This window comes from Stenella coeruleoalba (assembly GCF_951394435.1).
Source record: "Stenella coeruleoalba genome assembly, chromosome: 2".
Taxonomy (NCBI): domain Eukaryota; kingdom Metazoa; phylum Chordata; class Mammalia; order Artiodactyla; family Delphinidae; genus Stenella; species Stenella coeruleoalba.
The window spans coordinates 138831268-138854573 of NC_137147.1; the positions used below are offsets into that span (position 1 = coordinate 138831268).

The following is a 23306-nucleotide window of genomic DNA, read 5'->3' on the forward strand; positions in this document are numbered from 1 at the left end:
GCACAGAGGCAGCACTAGAGCCTGCTCTTCTCTCATAGTTCATCCTCTTTCCTCCATTCTGCAGGCACTCCATGGGGAGGCAAGGAGCCATGGTTTGTCACTGATGTACTGGGTGACTATGGAAGCTTCTCCACTTGTCATTCAAGTCCTAGTCTACCTCTCTCCTGACCACCTCAATTTTTTTTCCCCTCCAAGTACCTACGACATGCATTCATTCATTCTGAACTCAATACACTTAAGTATTTATAACACACTAGGCGCTATGCTGGGTGCTGGAAATGAAGGCAAGCAAGACAGACCATCCGGTCCACCCACCAATGAGCTGACAGCTGCCTTCACTCTTGGAGAAGACAATTATACAAGTAACAACAGTGAAGTGTGATAAGCATTAGGATGGGGATATCGAGGATGCTATGAAATAGCAGGGTGTAGGTTCTAACCTATTCTAGTGATAAGAAGAACCTCTTGGAGGGGATATCAAAGTCAAGTCCTGAAGGATAAGGTGAAATTAGCTAGACCAGGAGAGTGGGCAAGAGTGATGCAAGCAGAGACTTCCCTGGTGGTCCAGTGGGTAAGGCTCCACTGTCCCAAAGCAGGGGGCCTGGGTTTGATCCCTGGTCAGGGAACTAGATCCCTCATTCATGCTGCGACTAAGAAGTCCACGTGCCGTGACTAAAGATGCCGCACAGCCTAAGTAAATAAATAAGTAAATCAATATTTTTTTAAAAAAAGTGATGCAAGCAGAAGGGACATGGCATACAAAGGCCAGGAGGCAAGAGTGCCTGGAAAAATAGTTCATGAAATCAGGAGAACAAAGTGAAACCAAGCAGCACCCTGTGGGGTCCCTCCTGGGTACAAATCCTTTCTGTGCTCCCTGTTTCTGGTTTGTAGGAAATAGGTTTCATTCAGCCTCCTGGACCTTCCCTACGTTCCAAAGAGCAGATTCAAACAATTACTAATCGGGGAAGTAAGAGAATGTAGAAACAAGGGAGGGTCAGCCAAGAAACAATAGTGTAGCAATGGGGCAGGGTCCCGGTTTCTCCAAAAGGAATATACGTAACAATATCTTTGAGTTCTTTTGCAGGCCCCCCACCAGGTGGAGGGTAATAACTTCAGGCTGGGCACAAGATTCCTGGAACACCACCCTGTTACCTCACCAACAACCAATCAGAAGCAAGTCACACATCCTGCAGCCCTCACCTCAAATTTTGCCTATAAAAACTTCTCCCTAAAAACCATCAGGGAGTTTGGGCTTTTTTTTTTTTTTTTTTTTTGCGGTACGCGGGCCTCTCACTGCTGTGGCCTCTCCCGTTGCGGAGCACAGGCTCCGGACGCGCAGGCTCAGCGGCCATGGCTCACGGGCCCAGCCGCTCTGCGGCATGTGGGATCTTCCCGGACCGGGGCACGAACCTGTGTCCCCTGCATCGGCAGGCGGACTCTCAACCACTGCGCCACCAGGGAAGCCCCAATAATTTAATTTTTGACTTTTTTTTTTTTTTTAACGGTACGCGGGCCTCTCATTGTTGCGGCCTCTCCCGTTGCGGAGCACAGGCTCCGGACGCGCAGGCTCAGCGGCCATGGCTCACGGGCCCAGCCGCTCCGCGGCATGTGGGATCTTCCCGGACCGGAGTACGAACCCGTTTCCCCTGCATTGGCAGGCAGACTCTCAACCACTGCGCCACCAGGCAAGCCCCAGTTTGGGCTTTTTGAGTAGAAATCTCCTGGTCTCTTTGCTTGGCCCTAAAATAAATTGTTCTCTGCTCCAAACTCTGACGTTTCAGTTTGTTTGGCCTCACTGTGTGTTGGGCACATGAACTTCAGTTCAGTAACAAAAGCAAAACAAAAAGTATCCACCTGACACATTTTTGGACAACAACCTATTCTCCAACACCAGTTGGGTGTTCAACAATTCAATTCATTCTGAAACTAACCACCCAGAGTTAGTGCAGACCCTACAGCTCAGTCCCACAACACGACCTCCACTTCAGATACCAGTTTTAAGTCTCAGGCCACCCAAACCTCTGACCTACTGGCTATAAATAAGGGGCTCCCTGGACCCCCTCCTTGGGGTTGATAATTTGCTAGATCAGCTCACCAAACTCAGGAAGTCACTTTACTTACACTTACCAGCTGATAATAAAGAAGTACACAGGAAGAGATCAGGAAGGGTCCGGAGCAGAGGAACTTCTCTCTGTGAAACTGGGGTGCACCAGCCTCCCAGCATGTGGACGTGCTGACCAACTCCAAACTACTCTCTCTCTCGCTTGCTCTTCAAGGGTTTTTATAGACCTCAACCTCCAGCGTTTCCTTACCAACTCCCAGCGGGAAATTCTTACACTTTAATCACCTGGTCCTTCTGGTAACCAGCCCCATCTGGAGGCTATCTAGGGGCCCTGCCCTAAATCACTTCTTTAGCATAAACTTAGGATAGAAAGGGATTCCTTACGAATAACAAAAGACACTCCTATCACTCAGGAAATCCCAAGGATTTCAGGAGCTCTGTGCCAGGGAAAAGCACAGAGACCAAATATTTATTTAATTATATAGCAGTCTATAAGGAGCAGAGTTTCAGGCAGCAAATGGCAAGAGCTGAGGCCTGAGAGATAAGAGGACCAGATCAAGAAAGATTTGTGTATAGATGAGGTTAAACAATTTCTAATTTAGGGCAGTGGGGTGCCCCTAAGGGTTTAAGTAGGGGAGTGATAGGGTGAGATTTGCATGTTATAAAGATGCCTTTTGGAGAACTGATTATAGGGACAAACCTAGAGTCAGAGAGACTAGTAAGGAAGATATTATGGTAATCCTGGTGGAGACAATGAGTGGCTTTGGGAGGCCAACAAGATGGAAAGAAGTGGGTGGGGTCACGAGAAGGTTGAGCTGGCCCGACTTTGATGTTGGATGCCTTGTGATCTCTATCATTCTTCCGGAAATTAATTGTGCTCTCCCTTACAACATTTATTTTTACATTTACTCGTACTTCTTTAATGTTGTTGTTTGACTTTTCATGCATTTATATCTATGACTCCAACATTCCTTAAAATCTGAGATTATCGCACATACCTAATACAAATGTAATTTTTTCTTTCTTCTTTTTTTTTGATTCTTTGGGCCTCAGTTTCCTTATTGTTAACGTGGAGTTGATAACCCAGGCTTTTCCTGCCCCATAAAGTTATTTTGAAGACCTGGTATTCAATGAGATGATGGTGAAATGCTTTAATAGGATGCAGCTGTAACAGATGATGCTCAGAAAGGGATTACCTATCTGCATTAGATTAGTACTGCCCAGAGTGTATATTGGTCAGGATGCAGTCAGAAAAAGAAAAAAGCTGGTGTGGTCTCTCTTGTGTGGTTGATTCTTAAATTATGACTTAAGTTCAATCAGTAATGGCCACATAATACTGACTTCAGCCAGAGAGAAGCCTGGAAAAATGTTTATTGTGATAATTGAGTTGGATGGTCAATGGTTTCATATACCTACTGGGGTAATCCTAACACCTCAACTGTACATGTGATTGGTTTGAACCCCATCTCACAAGGTAGGGAAAACCCAGGCCTTCTCCAAGATTTCTGTGAATTCCCTGGACCTATGTTTTTCAGTGTCACCTGACTCTAAACTTCTTTCTTTGTTGTCTTGTGGACACGCCTTTATCTCTATCCCAGAATTGCCCCCAAAGTTGAACACAGCCCGTACTCTTTGCTGCCCACTAGCCCTGCTCCCACAAAGGCAGCTTTGTAATAGACATTTATTGGAGATTTGGAGAATAGGTTACACTGGAGAGAGGACTGGTTTGCAGAATTGCAGTCCAGAGATCTCTCTGTTCTTAAAAATCTTCCCCAATTTTTCACAGAATACGGCATTAGTATCTGACCAGATTGCTTAGTTTTCCTTTTTCATCTCTCCTTTGTTCTTCCTCATCCCCAAATTCTTCTTTTTATTTTGGCTGCACAGTGTGGCATGTGGGATATTAGTTCCCCGACCAGGGATTGAACCCCAGCCCCCTGCAGTGGAAGCGTGGAATCCTAACCATTGGTCCGCCTGGGAATTCCCACCAAATTCTTGTTCAATTCTTAGGCAGAGCCATTGAATATTTAGCTATCTTTGTTGTTTCCTCCCCACCCATGTCCTTAGGGCCTCACCTTCTATCCCCAAGGGGCCTGTCAAGGTATTTTCCTAAACAAAGACACTTCCTTCCCTAAAAAGGAACTCTGGTGCCAGCTGATAAAACAATAGCGTCTTGTATCCGCTACAACAATGACAAGGTTGCCAGACTGTGTTTATTTTTCAGAGGATCTGACATTAGTTGGGTCTTTTGGCAAATGGGAAAAGTAACCTTTCTGCATCCCTGGTAATTTAGGTTTGCACCCCTTATGTCATCTGATTTGATGCTCACAAGTTTGGGAGAAAGGCTGGGTCGTTCTGATTAGCCCATTTTATGATGGGCAAAAACAGGGTTTAGAAATGACAAGTGACTGGATGAATGAGCTTCTAGGCTAGACCTTGAACCCAGATCTCAGCTCATTCAATTCTCCTTCCCTTGAGAGTTTTCATGAAAATTGAAAACATCCCTTGTTTGTTAGTCAAGTAAGCTGTTTTGAGAATGAACTTAGTGCCCCTGTGTAGAAGGTCAAAAGAGACATGGGTTATTTGACAGATGGGTTTTACATAAGTGCTGGAGGAAAAGATACTCTGTCAGCAGATGCTTTTCTGTGCTGAGACTGAAATGTTAGCCTCCTCAAGATAACTATCTTGAGGCTGTTAGGAAAGGCTGAGGCTAAGGAGGAATCCAGCCAGATTACCCCCTTCTCCCTGGCGTGGATGCTTTCCCCACTTCTCTCCCATCCACACACTATCCTCCTTCAAGGCCCACTTCCCACTCCCAAAATTCTCTGGGAATCCATCCCTGACAGCCACACGTGGATTCAATCCTTCTCTTCTGGGAATCCCGTTGGCAATTACTCTCTGCTTTGCACCATTAGTGCGTTCTCGGATCAGTGGCTTCCAAACTTGTTTGGTTGCCACCCACAGTGAAAAACACGTATTTTTCCTTGCATCTCTGTACACAGCTCCCCCTCTCCCCCACACACAGAGCAATACCTGCATGTATAGCACTGAACAAAGTTTCACGCACAGTTACTCTTATTTCATATGATACACACTAATATATCTTTCCTATTCTACTTAATTCTTTTCTACCAAAAAATGCTGGTTGGAGCGCATTAAATTGACTTCATGACCCACTAAGAATAATCATTCCCCTGATCTCTCTGCAAGGTAGTGTAATACTTTATCATACACTGCAGCCTCCACACACACACACACACACACACACACACACACACACACCCTCCCCCACTGCTCCTGAGCTTCGAGGTCAGTTCCCTTCATATCTCACCTGTGTACTCCCAGAAGATCCTCACCAGCCTCTTGCCCTAAGTGTCTCTCTTTTGCATTCTCCCCATTGGTTTCTCTCAAATGCAAATTTCATCTGATCAGTCTGATGTATAAAAACCTCCTGGGGCTTTCCATAGTGCGTTCCAGAAAATTGCCTGAGGAAAAGGCCCTTTGCAGACTGTCTGCTCACTAGCTTTCTCCTTCAGCAAGTCCAGGCCCTTTGGGCTCCCCCCGCCCGCCCCCCCCACCCCCATCACTCACCTGAGTCAGAGTCAGCTGTTTCCTTCCTCTGTGAATTCGCACACGCTGTCCCCCGACTGGAAGGCCTCTCTCTCTTCTCTGGTGGAAAACTACTTTCACTTTAAGAACTCGGATTACTAGAAAGAAGGAAATCCTGCCATTTGCGACAACGTGGATGGACCTTGAGCGCATTGTGCTCGGTGAGATAAGCCAGACGAAGGCAAATATCGTATATCACTTGTACGTGGAATCAAAAAAAGCCAAACTCATAGAAACAGAGAGAAGAATGGTGATTACCAGAGAACGGGGGGGACCACGGGTTTGGGGAGATGCTGGTCAAAGGGTACAAACTTGTAACTAGAAGATGGGAAGGTAATGCACTGCCTAGTAATTATAGTCAAAAATACTAGTAATTATAGTCAAAAATATAGTATCGTATACTTGAAAACTGCTAAAAGAGTAGATCTTAAACGTTCTAACCACAAAAAAGAAATGGTAATTATGTGAAGTAATAGAAGTGTTAGCTAACACTACGGTGGTAATCATGCTGCCATACACAAATGTATCAAATCAACTCCTTGTGCACCTTAAACGTACACAAACTTATATATCAATTATATCTCAATAAATAAAAAATAAAACTCAGACTACCTATCACCATAAAGTGGTGTTTTGATTGCTCCTACATACTACTTAGGAAACTGTGCACCTCAGATTGGGACTCGAATTCATGCAGCTGGGACTTGAAACCGGCCAAAACCCACAGTCTTCCAACTGAGATCACACACCTGGTTTCAGGACTTAATGAAGGTCAGGTTCTTGACGTCTCATCACCGAAAGAATTCAGTGAGAGACAAAGTGGTAGGTAAGAAGTGGATTTATTTAGAGAGAAACACACTCCACAGACAGAGTGTGGACCATCTCAGAGGGTGAGAAAGGCACCAGGGTATGCGGTTGTCAGTTTTTATAGGAGTGGGTAATTTCATAGGCTAATGAGTGGGAGGAGTATTCCAGCTATTTTAGGAAGGGGCGGGGATTTCCAGGAATTGGGCCACCGCCCACTTTTTGATCCTTAAGGTCAGCCTTGGAACTGTCATGGCGCCTGTGGGTGTGTCATTTAGCTTGCTGATGTGAGCATATAGTGAGGCTCAAGGTCTAGTGGAAAAAGTTGACTTGTCCGCCATCTTGGACCCATTTGGTTCTAATCAGTTTATGTCATGTCCTTGGGCTATGTCATTCTTTCAAAGGTTGTGCCCTGCCCTCTTGCCGCCTATTTCATTCCCCCCTCAGATTTTACTCCCATATTCTTATGGGAAGCAGAAGGGTGATGGTCCGTCTTGTGTAACTACTTCAAGGCTGAGTAGGGGCATCAACCCTGCCTGTCAGGGAGTAAACATCCCTGGATGCCAGATCTAGGGGGCCCCTGGGGCAGGACAGTTCCTTGTTTTAAGTCAGTATGGGCTTGGAATCCTCGCATAGCCATCATCTTGGTGTGGAACTGTTGTAACTGCTTCCATAGACTTTCTATGAATCTCCCTGATGATGAAGCACTTTTTGTAACAGCATCAGAGTACAAAAATATCTATAAATGACAAAAGACTTAAAAGGCATAGTTAAACATCTGATTACAATGTAATCGATAAAGAAACTTGGTTACAATAAGCAGAAATACGAATGATTACATTTAACATACCAAATAACCCTAGTTAAATATTTCTCTTCTAAGATACCTAGGGGTCCTCTAACGTACCCCAAAGTTAGCTGGAAATCAAAACAAGCTTAATTAAAATTTGACATTTGGGAAGTTTGTCAAAAGTTTTAAAACACTTGGTCAAATAAGATCATAGGTCACTGTGAGACAATACTTAACTAAAGTTACAAAAGATCTCAAAAACAAATACAGATCACTTAAAGGCAAAAAACTCATACTATCTGTTATTAAAAGCAGCATTTCAAGAAAACTTTGGAGGGAGAAACCAAATCCAGTCTTGTCCCAGCCCACTACCAACAAAATCCATTTACCCAACTAAATTTAATCCAATCTTAGAAAATCCTGATCATGTATAACTCTTTTCAGTAGTTTTCATTCTTCACACCTTCTTTTACTAAAAATACATATCTTACTCTTAGAAGTTGTTTTCGGGCTTCCCCGGGTTCGAGCCGCGGAGCAGCTCCCACAGGCCGCGGAGCAGCTAAGCCCGTGCGCCACAACTACTGAGCCTGTGCACTAGAGCCCGTGCGCCACAACTACTGAAGCCCACACACCTAGAGCCCGTGCTCGGCAACAAGAGAAGCCACCGTAATGAGAAGCCCGTGCACCGCAATGAACAGTAGCCTCCGCTCACCGCAACTAGAGAGAGCCCGCGCAGCAACGAAGACCCAATGCAGCCCAAAATAAATAAATAAATTTTTTAAAAAGTTTTTTCACATTGAGTTACCTTTCTTGTTGACAAATTTGTAACATAGAATAAGGTCTTATTTGACCTCTAATGAACTTAGATTTATTAGAAGTATTACGCTTAACATCGATGACTCTTACATGTCTATGTTAATAAAACCAACAAGCTTAAGTCACCTTCAGTACCAGACAGCAGTTTAGTACTGAATATTTTCCAGATGACATGAACCTGAAATTCATTCTGGCCAGATTATTTTCTATTTCTGAGTATTTATATAAGCACTTAATTTTTTATATAAGCACTTAATTTTTTTTCTGAGTATTTATATAAGCACTTAATTTTTTATATAAGCACTTAATTTTTTTCTGAGTATTTATATAAGCACTTTATTTTTAATTTATATAAGCACTTAATTTTTTTATATAAGCACTTAATTTTTTTAATTAATTTTTTTATATAAGCACTTATTTTCTATTTCTGAGTATTTATATAAGCACTTAATTTTTTTTAATACTATTAAGTAGAGTTCTTTTACGAATCCATTTTTGGCAATATCACACACCTACAACACACGTATAGATACATATGAACACACAAACACAGAGGCCTCACAGTTCCCATTTCAAAATTTCAGCCCTGGGCTTCCCTGGTGGCGCAGTGGTTGAGAGTCCGCCTGCCGATGTAGGGGACACGGGTTCGTGCCCCGGTCCGGGAAGATCCCACATGCCGCGGAGCGGCTGGGCCTGTGAGCCATGGCCGCTGAGCCTGCGCGTCCGGAGCCTGTGCTCCACAACGGGAGAGGCCACAACAGTGAGAGGCCCGCGTACCTCCAAAAAAAAAAAAATTTCAGCCCTGAGTCAGGCACAATATAAAAGCCATCAGTTACAAGGGGCTGGATTCAAATTGGGCTCCTAGCAGATGGAACTAATCAAGGTCACCTACCTAGATGGCTGAACCCTTTTTACTAGCATTTACAGAAAAGACACTTAAGATTTCTATTTATCCTTGACAATTAAAGTTCTAAATTACTTTTTCTTTTTCTTTTTTTTTTTTTGCGGTACGCGGGCCTCTCACTGTTGCGGCCTCTCCCGTTGCGGAGCACAGGCTCCGGACGCGCAGGCTCAGCGGCCATGGCTCACGGGCCCAGCCACCCCGCGGCATGTGGGATCTTCCCGGACCGGGGCACGAACCCGTGTCCCCTACCTCGCCAGGCGGACTCTCAACCACTGCGCCACCAGGGAAGCCCTCTAAATTACTTTTTAAACATTCGTTTATTTTAAAAGCTAGCAGAGATAAGGGTTCCTGAGAAGACCAGATAGGACATTTGTATCTCAAAGGTACAGGCAAGTTCCTCCTAGGATGACTTGGTTTTCCTTACTAGCCTCTTAAGATCAATAGGGAAGGTTTTGGGAGTGGTAAAAGGATTGGTGGGCTTTGTATTATTTTTGGAGCCACACCTCTGATCCCCTAAAGACAACATTTGTGAAACAAAGACAGTTTTGTTTTCTTTTTCAAAGAATTGGGTGGTTACCTCAATGATATTGAAGGACTGACAGACCCATTCACCTATGTTGGAGAGTTTTACTTTTCCTCATTTAGCTTAGGGGAGAAGGCCTCTTCCAAAATTCCTATCGGGCTCTGAATATCAGCTATGGTCCGTTTAGGCAGACCGGCGGCCTGCTGTTTTGGTAATCTACTTGCAAACATTTCTGAGGATCTTCCCTAGGTTTAAGAAATTTGTACCTTATATTTAGATACTATATAACGCTTTTTACTTAATAATCACTGGCTGGATATAGTTGGCCAAGCCCGGAACCTCGATATTCCGTATTCCAGGGTTTACTAAGGCTTTTATTTTAGCTTCAGATTTTATCTGTTCCGTTTTGCTTTTTGTTAGAACCATTTGGTGATGAGGGTGGTTCCCTTGCCCCTCGAGAAACAGAGTGACCCCTCATTCAGTTAATAAATCTCTTCCCATTAAAGGGATGGGACAGTCAGGCACAAACAGGAAGGAATGTAAAAACAGCTGGCCGTCGATCTCGCACAAAAGGAGTTCCAGGAAAGTGTGCCCCTGTCTCTTCCCTGAAGACCCCATTACGTATTCCTTATGGCTGCTAAGGTTTCCAGTCCTGGTTGCACCAGTGTCTATAAGAAATCCTATGAAATGGCCGCGACATCAACGACCACCCAAGAGTTAGTTATGCAGATGTATCTCTAGGCGGAGCCGCTTTCGGCCTTGGGTTCCTTTAGTTTTCTGATTTCAAAACCATCAAGGGCTGAGGGGTCCCTGTCGCTCTCTGGCATCTGGGGCATTCCCTCTTCCAATGCCCTGGCTGTTTGTAAAGGGCACATCAATCATAATCTTCCCTCCAGTGCCCCTTTTGTCCACAGGGCACACACTGGCCTTGTATGGGTACCCGTGGGCCTTGTGGTCTGCCAGGGCCAGATTGGCCCAGAAAAGCCAGCTTCCCCTTTAGTGGTCTCTGAGTGGACAAAGCCACTGCAATCATTTGGGCCTTTTGCATATTTCTATTGGGTGCATTCAGCCTTTTGGGCCATATCTCTATTACTGAAAACCAAATAGGCCAATTGGAACAAATCACTCATTGGAGTCTGAGGACCAGCAATTGCTTTCTGAATTTTGTGCCTGATGTCTGGGGCAGACTAGGCTATGGAATGCATAGGCAAAAGGGTCTGTACCTCGGGGGAGTAGGGATCCATGGACCTGTAGGGTGAGTCAGTTAAAATGTCCTCTGTGTCCTTCCTAGCGTTATCCCTCCCGAGCTACATACACCTTAAGTTCCTTTTGGGTTTCATTGCCTAGATACAAGGCCATGAAAATTGGAACATAAGGTACTTCACTCCATTTTAAATGTCCTAACTCATATTGTGGCCCAACCTGATTACCTAACCTACTAAGTTTTTTCCTTTTAATTCCTGTTGTCCGTATCTTTCCTAATCCTGGAGTATAGGGCCCAGAGGGGTGTTGGTTGGGATTGTTGCAGCCTGACCCATTTCAGACAAGCCTGAGGTGATGTCTTTAACTCCTGAGCTATCCAAAACTCCACTCTTAGGTCAAAATCCACCGTGCAATTTAGTCAAGATTTGTACTTACAATTTTAGATGATATCCCTTCCAAGGTAGTCTCCCAACCAGGTGTTAGTGTCCAAAAAGTCGCAAAGAAATGGCACAGAAGACGTCCCCAGTTGTGTTGACGATGAGTGGGAGTTGTTCTACCTATAAGTTGGGAATAAAGGGTCAGCACTTGTAAGGGTCAGAGGGAGGGGAGTGAAAGCAATAAAAAGTACACCTTGGTGGTCACACAGATCTTCTGGGTTTAACAGAAGAAAGAAAGAAATAGAGCAGGAATGAACAAGAATACAAGAATATAGAAGAAAAACCTCAGAGGCAAGGAGAAGAGTATAGAGATGAACAATTCTGTCTTGGACCTGCTGTTGGATGTGCATAAGTATACGGGGTTGACCCACTGGTCAAAAATGAGCAGAGGGCTTCTCTGGTGGTGCAGTGTTTGAGAGTCCGCCTGCCGATGCAGGGGACACGGGTTCGTGCCCCGGTCCGGGAGGATCCCACATGCCGTGGAGAGGCTGGGCCCGTGAGCCATGGCCGCTGAGCCTGCGCGTCCGGAGCCTGTGCTCTGCAACGGGAGAGGCCACAACAGTGACAGGCCCGCGTACCGCAAAAAAAAAAAAAAAAAATGAGCAGACGTCGGCAGAACATCTTCCCCTGTATGCCTGGCTCGTGGCATCCTACTGGCCTCTTTAGGACCAAGACCTGACTCTCAACATTTTCTTACCTTACCACTGTCCCTTTGTGGTCACCAGCTGAAACCGTGCACCTCAGTTTGGGACTTGAACCCACACGGCCGGGACTCAAACCCAGCCAAAACCCTGATTGGGACTCAAACGCATGCAGCTGGGACTTGAAACCGGCCAAAACCCACAGTCTTCCAACTGAGATCACACACCTGGTTTCAGGACTTAATGAAGGTCAGGTTCTTGACGTCTCATCGCCGAAAGAATTCAGTGAGAGACAAAGTGGTAGGTAAGAAGTGGATTTATTTAGAGAGAAACACACTCCACAGACAGAGTGTGGACCATCTCAGAGGGTGAGAAAGGCACCAGGGTATGCGGTTGTCAGTTTTTATAGGAGTGGGTAATTTCATAGGCTAATGAGTGGGAGGAGTATTCCAGTTATTTCAGGAAGGGGTGGGGATTTCCAGGAATTGGGCCACCGCCCACTTTTTTTTTTTTTTTTTTTTTTTGCGTACTTGGGCCTCTCACTGTTGTGGCCTCTCCCGTTGCGGAGCACAGGCTCCGGACGCGCAGGCTCAGCGGCCATGGCTCACGGGCCCAGCCTCTCCACGGCATGTGGGATCCTCCCGGACCGGGGCACGAACCCGTGTCCCCTGCATCGGCAGGCGGACTCTCAACCACTGCACCACCAGGGAAGTCCCACCGCCCACTTTTTGATCCTTATGGTCAGCCTTGGAACTGTCATGGCGCCTGTGGGTGTGTCATTTAGCTTGCTGCTGTGAGCATATACTGAGGCTCAAGGTCTAGTGGAAAAAGTTGACTTGTCCGCCATCTTGGACCCATTTGTTTCTAATCACTTTATGTCATGTCCTTGGGCTATGTCATTCTTTCAAAGGTTGTGCCCTGCCCCCTTGCCTCTTGTTTCATTTACTACACTGAACTGTAATTACTCATTCAAATATCTACATCTCTCAATAAACCCAAGGCCAGCAATTTGTGTATCTCCATCGGTTTTATATCACTGGCACCTAATGTAATGTCATTGTCCAGCAAATGTTAACTGAAAATTAGCAAAAAAACTATGTTCTCCAGCTCCATGTCATTAATTAATTTTCTCCAGTTCTAGATTATCTTAATCTCTGGTCATTTTAATGATCCAGGTGTGTGTGTGTGTGTGTGCGTGTGTGTGCGTGCGCGTGTGTGTGTGTGCGTGTGTGTGTGTGCGCGTGTGTGCGTGTGCGTGTGTGTGCGTGCACGCATACATGCATGTTGGTGGGGTGGGAGGTGGGTGAACGGATCGATTTGGTAAACAACAGTTGTTGATCTTGTAGTGCCTGACGTACCTTCTCCCCATCCCAGCCAGAGATATTCACTGCCCGAGGGAAAACTAGGATTCTGATAGCAGGAATATATAAAAAACAATCAATACTCAGCTTCTGAGTTTCCAAACATATTTTCAAAAATTCATGGCTGAGACAATAAAGACTTTTGACAGCCTAGGGTTTTGATTTGAAGAGGAGAAAGGGCTCAATGCCAGAGGAAGCAGGTCACGGATTCTATGCCACAAACAGTAGATTGGGAAGAGGATGGGTGAAGACCCAGTGCGCCCTGCTCCTCCTTAGGCAAGATTAGGGACTGGGGACACCTGGGGTAGGGTAGGAGGAGGTCAGTGGGTGGCACCAGACCTAGAGGGATCAGGGAAGCCCAAGTCACCATCAAGAGGATCCAGAGTAGCCCAGTGAAAATCTGTCGTCACCTTTGCTTGTGCAGGAATCCACGTGAGCCGTGGTGGCAGGGAGCTGGTGGGGGGGGGTGGGGAGAGGTCTCCTATCAGGCTCCCTCCCGTCAAGCGTCCAACAGAAGTGACACGTGGCCAGACGTGCGTTGCTCACCCCATCCAACTACCCACGTGGGCAATCTTTTCTGGTCCAGAGGGGCCGTGGAGACATGGGAGGAAAAGCCCCAGTTCCCATTCCTGGTGAACTGAGCAGAATAAGCTTGAGGTTTCATCCCAAGGGAAACAGTTAGTAGCCAATCCTATGCTATTACATGTGTTTAAAATCTTAAAAAAAAAAAAAACCCAAACCTTCCTCTCTTATTGAAAAAATTTGTTTATTGTAGAAAAATGCAGATATTCAAAAAGGATAGAGTTAACGTGTTATCCCATCACCCTGAAAAAATCACTGTTAGCCCTCTAGTTCCTCCCAGACATTCCTCTCTGCATTGCATGTGAATTTTAATTATGAATTAGAGTGGAATCTCTTTGAGAACAAGAGCTATATCTTGTTCATCTCTTTTGTCCCAGCACCTAGGATAATACTTGATGTAGAAAAGGCGCTTGATAAATATTTCATAAAATAGTTTTTTGAATGAAAACTGTCTATTTGCCTCCCAGTAGGCAAAGAGAGACAAATAAGCTACTTTCATTATCATTACAAATGACTTCACCAAAGGATGGACAAATGTGTGAATGTCAGGCATCCTGAGGCAGGTGGGGGACAGGTTAGGGTGGGAGACCCTAGGGTGGGTGGCGGACTTTCACAGGACAGTGCCAAGCAGCCCCAAGAGGTGAACAGTTCTTTTAGTGACAAAAAGAACCCAACGGAGTTAAGAACGGCCATCCCTCTGTGAGCTAGTCTGAAGGTCACTTGTTAAGCAGGGTGCAGCCAGCTCTGTCCTAGGTCCCCCGCTGGGGATGGTGCCGGTTTAAGAGAGGTATAAAGCAAGGTGCCTAGGTCTGTTGGCAGGGGGTGACTCATCTCCCATCCCAGCTCTGGATCCGTTCCTGGGAGGTCTCCTCGCACGACCCCTTTCCTCTCCCTCTTCTCCCCATCCCCCTCCTCCCCTCCCCCTCCCCCCTCCCCTAAGATGAACATCCTGAAGCCCCAGGCACCCCTTCCCCATCCCCTCCCCCCACCCACCACTAAACCACCACCCTCGCCTGGCTCCCTGTTTCACAGCCTCCCCTGATCCCTTCCCTTTGCTTCAGCCAGCGGGAGGGGTTCATTGCTGCTTCAGCTGAGTGGCGTCCAGCCTCCCGGGGCAAGGATTCAGGGCTTCCGTGGTCTAGCCGAGACCCTTCTTCCTCTGCCCCGGGCTGTATCCCTGCCCGGGACGCAGCTCCCATTTCTCTCATCGGCGACTTCCTGGAGACTGCGAGGCTCTAGAGCTGGTGAGCACCAGGCCCGGGCTCGGCTGTGACCACCGGGCTGCAGAGGTCTGGCTCAGACCCCTTCTCCTCCTTCCCTGCCTTTTCTTCCCTCCCTTCATGTTCCCCGGCGCTTCCTTCTGCCACCTCCTCAGCTCCCAGCCTCTTCGAATTGCAGACTCACCAGGCCCCTCCCCGCCATTGTCCCTTGGGCAGGGCAGGGAGGGGGGAGCCGCTCAAGGTCACAGAGCAGGTCAGGGGCTGGGCTGGGACAGGAACCCCGATCCAGCCTCTTTCCAGCTATTCAGGACAGAACAGGCAGCCTCAGAGGAAGGTGAGGTGAGCGCCCTCCTCTGGCCGTTCCTTGGAGAGAGCTGACCTGGGGCAGCGAGGGTCCTGCTGCCCCCTTCTGAGCCTCCCTTCTTTTGATACTTGGGGCGTTTCAGATGCTGGCTCTTCTGTGTGCCTGCATGCCACGAGGCCCTCGTGCCTATGGTTGGGTTATTCATTCTGGGGTGAAGTGGGAGGTGACAGAAGGGGACCCAGCTCCAAAAAAATGGGCTTGATAAGAAGGCCATAACCTGCCACCTGCTGGCTGGATTCAAGCTCCAAGCAAACTTCCTGGTCTTTGAATCTTGCCTTAATCACTGTGACCTTGAAATCCAAGACCTTTGTCTTCAGTGTCGCCATCTCCCTCCTCCCAGCTGAGCCCACCCTTTTTCATTGCCCCCTTGTTTCCTTTCCTCGGTCCTTCAACCCCGTTCACGTCGGCATCCCAATCCCAGGGGGACATGTATAGGTAGGGCTCTGGCAATAAGGGCAATGCTTAACCCAAAAGGACGGTGCCCATGGGGGGGATTCCAGGCAATGGGACAGCCAGCTATAAGGGAGGGGCTCTGGGACAGGAGTTTCGTAGAACTCTGCAGACCCGACCCTGTAGATGCTCACCTTCTCTCTCACAGTAAGGCTGATCCACTCGTGTCTGTTACTGAATTAAAATTCTAAGGGAAGATAGTGTGCAGGTTGTTCCCAAATAGAAACACACACGCACAGAGAGTAAGGGGCTTCTGTCAACATCGCCCTCTTCCCTTCCCTGCTCCAAGGGCCTGCATCCCCCCTCCCTGGGCTGGTGGACTGGAGGGGCAGGGGTGGAGGACAGGGATCTGGTAACGCTTCCTGTGGTGAAGGTGAGTGTCTGCTTCTGCCCCAGACAGCCCTGTCACCGCAGCCCTTCCAAGCAGGAAGGCTAAGGGACAGGGCCCTTGTGGTGGAGGTGTCTGCAATATGAAGGCATTTTCCACAGTGAAGAAGCAGCCACGTTCTGCACGGTCCACTGGCAGTCTGGGATGTCTGCCCAGCGCCAGGAGAGGGTTTAAAAATGCCCAAGCCCATCTTGGGCTCTTGGGAGGCTGGCTGAAGGGAATCTGGGAGTCAGCAAATCCCTAACAACTGCCTGTTCCACACGGAACCTGGCAGAGGGTGGAACTCACCCCAGCCTCCAGGGGCTCCACGTCCTGCTGGGTGACACCATATCCATACATGGACCACTGCTTGGAGCCCCTCAAGGGCAGGCCTGGTTCTTTTTTTTTTTTGCGGTACGCGGGCCTCTCACTGTCATGGCCTCTCCCGCGTTGCGGAGCACAGGCTCCGGACGCGCATGCTCAGCGGCCATGGCTCACGGGCCCAGCTGCTCCGCAGCATGTGGGATCTTCCCGCACCGGGGCACGAACCCGTGTCCCCTACATCGGCAGGCGGACTCTCAGCCACTGCGCCACCAGGGAAGCCCCAGGCCTGGTTCTTTCCCATCTCTGGGTTTCCAGCGCCCAGTACTGAGTAGATCCAGCCACTCAGGGTGTGTTAGGCTGAGTTGAAAACCCAGGTAGGTGTTGGTATGTGGAGGGCTGTGAGACAAGAATTCTAGGCATGCCCCAGAGGAACCTCTCCATACAAGAGAAGGGTCTGGAGTTTAGCCTAAGATGTTCTCACTTGGAGAAAAGAAGGGAGCAAGCACCTGGTGGGGAACATGGCAGTGGGAAGGGGTACAAAGAGCTAGAGGGTCTTGTTCTCCTATATGGTTATAATCATCAAAGCAACATGGTGGGCAAGGCCGTAACTGTCAGCAGGATCAGTGTAACAGACGAGGCATGGAGTACATCCCGGTATGTGAAGAACTAAAGGACACGTGGACAACCAACAAGCAATTGATGGGTTCATCAACAAATGCAGCTGGGAAGTGGGCTGCCTGGAGAGAAACCACGTTCGACTCTGACCTTGGACAATCTGCCATAGTAAGTGATGAGTAAAGAGCTGCCCAGTTGGGCTCAGAATTGGGGGTCCCGTGGGACAGAGGCACACATGAGACAGGTCACCTTGTGCGTTCACCTGCTCCCCTGGGCCCAGGTGGGAGGAAGCGTCAGTCAAGGACCCAGCTCCACCCCCCTTCCTTGGCATCCCCGGAGAAGGAGCTCACGAAGGCCAAACTCTCAATGACCTTAGCATTTCTTTCAAGCCCAGGACTGTGAATTGATCTACAGCAGAAACTCCAGGAGTGTCTTTTTCAAATTCATGTTTAGCAAAAGTACTTTTCTGCACCCAAGCCTGTAGGAAGCCACCCTGCTGCTTCCCTTCGCCTGATATACTTCTTGTTTGTATCACTCGAGCTAGACAATGGGTGGTCTTGGGGATCTGTCCCATTCTTCCAAATGCTGGTGTAGTGGAAACTCAAGTGTTAGACCAGGAATGGACCCTCCAATTTTCCTATCCCCCCTTTTTTTTTTGGCTGCATTGCGTGGCACGTGGGATCTTAGTTCCCCGACCAGGGATCGAACCCGTGCCCTCTGCGTTGGAAGCATGGAGTCTTAACCATTGGACTGCCAGGGTAGTCCCTATACCCTCATTTTATAGATGGAGAAAGTGAAGCCCAGAGAGGAGAAGTGAACTTCTTCCCGTCACACAGCCCATCAGAGGCAGAGCTGGGCCTGGACCACGCCCTCCCTGTCCCGGTGTCCTGTCCACTGCTCTTCCACTGCCTTTTATCATTTCCTCTCCTGCCCTTTTTTCTAAGGCTTTCATTGCTTTCCTGTGGCTCTTCTGAGTTTCCTGTGCTGTCCACACTGCCACATCCCTGTCCACTTTGCAGCCTGACGACTCTGCTCCATGACAAGTCTGGCTGGGTCAGAGAGCGAGGGTGTCCCAGCAGCCTGGCAGCCCCTGGTCTCACGATGGGCCCCAGCCCTCTGCCCAGAAGACACCCTGCCCAGCGCTGAGCCTGGCTGAGGACCGGGAACACATGCCTCCTCTGGCTCTGGGCTCAGAAGATCCTCGTCCCTGTGTGTCTTCTCCGTTACACCCGCTAAATGACCTTCAGCATGTCACACTCTGGACCTGATGGCTCTTCTGGAAAACGGGAACAGTTAGAACATAGCACCTAGAGCCGTGAAAATCAAAGGAGTCAAATACGTGGAAGAGTGCTTTGTAAACTGCGAAGCACCATTCCAATGTGAAACACTGGTGTCCTTCAGACCCCAACACAGGGCTGGACCCACAGCAGATGCCTACTGAATAACTGTGGAACAGTGGTTCTCAACTGGGGGCGATTCTGACACCCCAGGGGCCACTGGGTGATACCTGGAGACATTTTTGTTTATCACAACTGGGTTCGGGGCGCTGTGGCATCTGACTGGTGGAGGCCAGGGATGCTGCCGAACGGCTTACAGGGCGCAGGACAGCCCTCACAGCAAAGAATTATCTGGCGCCGTACGTCCACAGGGCTGACGTTCAGAAGCCTTGCTGTAGATGGATGAAAGTGTGAAATGGCATCTGTAGACACGGATGTGATTTGTTGTTCCACTAAAGCAGAGGAGCTGTGGCCGGGGAGCTGACCGTCAAGATACCATGGTGACCAAGAGCAGGAACCTCCCAGGTTAAATGAGCTGGCCGTGCCCGGGTCCGACAAGTTGAAAACATTTTATTTCAATTCTATCCTCAGGAGGCAGCATAAATAATCACAGAAGACCACAAAGGTCAGGGGGGAAGAAAAAAAAGCTTCAGAAGTGTGGGGAAGAGGAGATGTAAGCTTACACCGTCTAGCTGCGGGGTCTGGGGGGTGAGGAGACCCTGCTTTAGCTGGCCGAGAGGGTGGAAGGCTCTTGGGGGAAAAGCCCGAGGGGTCAGGGGGGCTTTCCCTGCCCAGGTCACTGGGGGGGCTTAGGGAGCCCCGCCTGTGTGGATGGATGCTGTGCAGGGCGGCCGTGGGACAAGCAGTGTGGAGCACAATGCATCTAGTAGGTCCTAGCTCATGAGAGAGAAGAGTGGACACCCACTTCCTGGTGCCCAGGCCAGACCTCACCCCTAAACTGTGACTTTTCTAAGAACAGTGTTCATGGACTCCATAGGTAGTGACAAATGAAGGGAGAGAAAGAGGAAAAAAAGAAAATTGTAGAAGACCAAGTGAAATGTGGCATCTCCCAGGGTCCTGTTACCCTGGGCCGCTTTTCAGTTTCTTTATCTGCAAAATGGGGAGAATGCTCCCTTCCTCTGGGAGCTGAGATGAGGCTCAAATGGGATCCTAAGTGTCGAAGGGCTGTGTAAACTTTAAAGTGCTACACCCACGTGAGGGGCTGTGGTCATCCTACAACTGTTAAGGCTGACCGTGACTGAGAGAGCAGGGCGGAGACATGCACACAGAGCGGCCCCTGGAGCCATCCGGCCCCTGCTCGGCCTCCCCAGGGCCAGCTCCACCCTTCTCAGCCTCAGCCTCCAGGAGGAAGAGGCCTCATCTCAGAGGGAGTCCCCTGGGGGGTGGGAGCAGAAGGTGGGGGCCGGGAGGACGTAGGGACACTGAGTGTGAGGGGCCTCAACTGGGCAGTGAGACACATTGGCACTACTGGTGTTGGGAGGCTCCCAGTCTTCTCCTCCACGGAGACTTGGGCCCTGGTGATGCCCCCGTGGGATTGGCATCTTGATGCAGTGGGAAGGGTCCGGGCCTGAGGTCTGCACACCACTGGTCCTGGTCCTGGGTCCACTGTTCATCTGCTGGGTGACTTAGTCAAGCCACTACCCCATTGCAACCCTCAGTTCTGTCACTTGTAAAATGGAGACACGATTCCCTACCCTGCCTGCTTCACAAAGTCAATGGGAGAAGGGTGTTGCCAGAGCTTTGAAGAGCCTCAGGGGAAAGCAAGGGGGCATTATGGCCTTGGCGAGCGATCCTCTTAATTCCCTGAAGATAAGAGAGAGGGGACAAGAGACAGGAAGGAGTTGGGCTGCTCGCAACCCTTGTCAGGTGAGTGGGCTTCCAGGGCTGCGGGGGCGGGGGGGGGGTGCGGGGAGAGAGGTGGGGGATGGGAGGGAGAACAGCTGATGCCGGCAATCCAGCCCTTACTGTGCGTCCATCAGGGCCACTGTGAGCCCCAGCAGGGAGCACGGAGATGTCCTGGCAGCCCCCTTTGCAGGGGAAAAGTTCAACCTCTAAGTCTCCTGGGGTCCTGGCTTCCCCCTCCGCTCCCTGGTCCATTGAGGGCACCCCTCGGGGAGTCCAAGGTCTTTGCCAGCCAAGGGGAAGCCGGGGCTCCTGGGGTGGCAGGGGAAGGGGCTGCCGGCCTGGGTCTCCGGGAGAGGCTGGGGGCTTTTGTTAGCGTGAGGTCGACAGGTCAAAGGTCAGCTTCCAGTTCTTGAGGTGGCAGGTGGGGTCCTCAGGCACTCCCCCAGCTCCAGTCCTGGTTCTGTCTCTGGGGTCACCGGAGAATGGGAAGTGAAGGGACGAGTAGAAACAACGGAGAGATCGGCTTAGAAAGCAGCCCAGCCGGGGAGCTAACAGTTCTTGGGGCTGTTGCGCAAGTTTTTCAGCTCCAGCTGTAGCTGCCGAATGCGGATGTCCTTCTGGGCCAGCTCCTCCTTCAACCTCCGAATCTCATCCTGCTGCCGGAAGAACATCCGGAGGAGCTGGGGTGGGCGAGAGAGGGGGCCGGTGAGCCGAAGAGAGCAGGGGAGAAGGTGACATTTCCAGGGGGCACCCAGACCCCCAACTCCACCCCCACGCCCCTTGCAGCCGCTGTCCTCCTGGCCCAGGCCTCCCACCCCTCCCCCATGCCGGTGTCCCAGGTGACTCAGGTCACTGCCGCTCTCCCTTCTCCAGGTTCAGCGCATGGCTCCCACCCACGTCCACCCCCAGCCCGTACACCGTGAGGCAGAGAAGAAAAGCTCTGGCATATGCAGACCCGCCTCGGGCACTGATCCAGGGTCACTGAAGAAGGGATGAGTCCACACAGGCCAGTTTTCCAATATCCCAAGCTCACCCTTTTAGGGCTTCAAACCGAATACTTCATTTACCTCCCACTCGGAATAGAAAGCTTTCTAACATGTTCTGCATCCTTCTCTTCTTAACGAAGCTCAGGATACAGAATGGAATCCAGCTTTTTTTCCTGCTGACAGGGGACTAGCACGGCGCACCAAAGTCTGCACCAGCCATCGTTGGAGTGGCCACGGGCAAAGCATGGGAATCTGACAGACCCTCGCTTAGATGGCTCCCTGGATTAACCAGCCTCTCCATTTCTTCCATAAAACAGACTGACTGACGCCCGCAAAACGCAGCCTCCACAGGCTCCTGGAGGACCCCACACACTTGAGCTGAAAGTTACCAATAAGCAGTCGCGTTGGTCCTCAAACTGCCTACTGTGAGTCGCATCTGTTTTTGTATAATGATTGCACAGTTTAATTAAATATGACATAAACTGATGAAATAGGAATACAAAAAGAGAGTTGCTGTTTCCATAAAAACTAAGTTGAATGCATTTGAGAATCTTGAAGAAGGGTGTGCTAAGAAAGTTGTTACTGAACTAGGTGTGGATGACATACACATAAAAGATGGGGAATATTCTATATCTTGATTGTATGGTAGTGGTCACCCAGCTGTAGGCATATGTCAAAACTCATGGAACTGTACACTACAAAGGATGAATTTTACCGTAGGTCAATTACACCTCAATAAACCTGTCTTAAAAAAAAACCCGGGGGACTTCCCTGGTGGTCCAGTGGCTAAGACTCCACGCTCCCAATGCAGGGGGCATGGGTTCAATCCCTGGTCAGGGAACTAGATCCCACACACCACAACTAAGAGTTTGCATGCTGCAACGAAGATCCCACATGCCATAACTAAGACCCAGAGCAGCCAAATAAATAAATAAATATTAAAAAAAAAAACTGGGGAAAACTTTGAAAAAACAAGGGCTTTGTTTTCAGATTGATTTTAAGCTCCACTTAAAAGAAACTGAAACTGGAAACTGGAGTTAAAGTGTGATTTATTTGACAAAGACATAGCAGATCCCAACTGGGACGTCCTCAAAGAAGAGGCCTTGGTCCTACATCAAAACGTGTGGAATGAATGTATATGTTTTACATTTAAATGAAAATAAATTGTTTAAAGAATATATATATGTCATTTTTGTGATTCTTTCCTTTAACTGACTTTTTTTTTTCATTAACCAACAAACCAGTCCTGGTTACATCTGTTCACAGGGATGCTGTGGTGTTTGCCCTGCACTAAGTGATGCTACGCACTCCTGTGCCTTCCAAGTTCTCAAAGTTTCTCTGTATAATTTTTTGGATCTACTTTTGTTTAAAAAACAGATTTACTGAAGTATAATTCATGTACCATAAATTTCACTTATTTTAAGTCAATTCAGTGAGTTTTAGTAAAATTACAGAGCTGTACAATGATGTCTTCTCCCCTGTGTCAAGCTACCTGTTGTCTCTTCACACTTAGACCCATGTGTCTACTGTTCACAGCCCCATTATCTCATTGGTTGCTTCCAGTCTTCTGTGATGATTAAAACTGTGGGTAAAACCAGAGTAACAGACTCTGAGCAATTTTTTTTCCCCAAGAAGCAAAGTATCCAGGCTGTAGTGTAGAGAGATTGTGGCATCTGTGCTGTCTGCTCAGAGACCCTTTAAAATATTTCTCCAGGTCCTCCATTCTGATACAGACAAGTCCATAGCTAAAGGTTACTCATTGTAACTGCTATTCACCCTGCCTTCTCCACACCCAGTACTAGAACCAACTTCAGGTTCTTGTTATGGCCCCGGGCTATCGCAGCAATTCAACTATGTCTACCTTCTCAAGGTACTTAAAAGAAAAAAAAAATTTTTTTAATGGAAAACAAAAACAAGTACCCATCATCCATTTTCAGGAAATAACATGCAAGCACTCTTCTTCTTCTTTTTTTTTTTTTTTTTTAACTTTTTGGCCGTTCCACGTCGCATGCGGGATCTTAGTTCCCTGACCAGGGATCGAACCTGCACCCCCTGCACTGGAAGCACGAGTCTTAACCGCTGGACCACCAGGGAAGTCCCCATGT

General features: G+C 48.5%; 1 protein-coding gene and 1 long non-coding RNA gene across 4 annotated transcripts in view; both read right to left on the reverse strand.

Moving 5' to 3' along the window:
* Window positions 1-11353, reverse strand: part of LOC307182582 — a 59575-nt gene extending 48222 nt beyond the window's left edge. Inside the window, exons 1-2 of the long non-coding RNA XR_013827208.1 lie at window positions 11147-11353; window positions 5654-5769 (exon numbers count right to left, since the gene is read on the reverse strand). This is a non-coding gene — a long non-coding RNA (uncharacterized lncRNA). The remainder of the gene's footprint in view (window positions 1-5653; window positions 5770-11146) is intronic.
* A 7548-nt stretch (window positions 11354-18901) lies between these two features.
* Window positions 18902-23306, reverse strand: part of CORO2B (coronin 2B) — a 218229-nt gene continuing 213824 nt past the window's right edge. For all 3 annotated transcript variants that reach the window (XM_079912102.1, XM_079912103.1, XM_079912101.1), the window contains one exon: window positions 18902-20895. In XM_079912102.1, coding sequence (XP_079768228.1) covers window positions 20764-20895 — 132 coding nt within the window. In that variant the 3' untranslated portion in view covers window positions 18902-20763. The remainder of the gene's footprint in view (window positions 20896-23306) is intronic.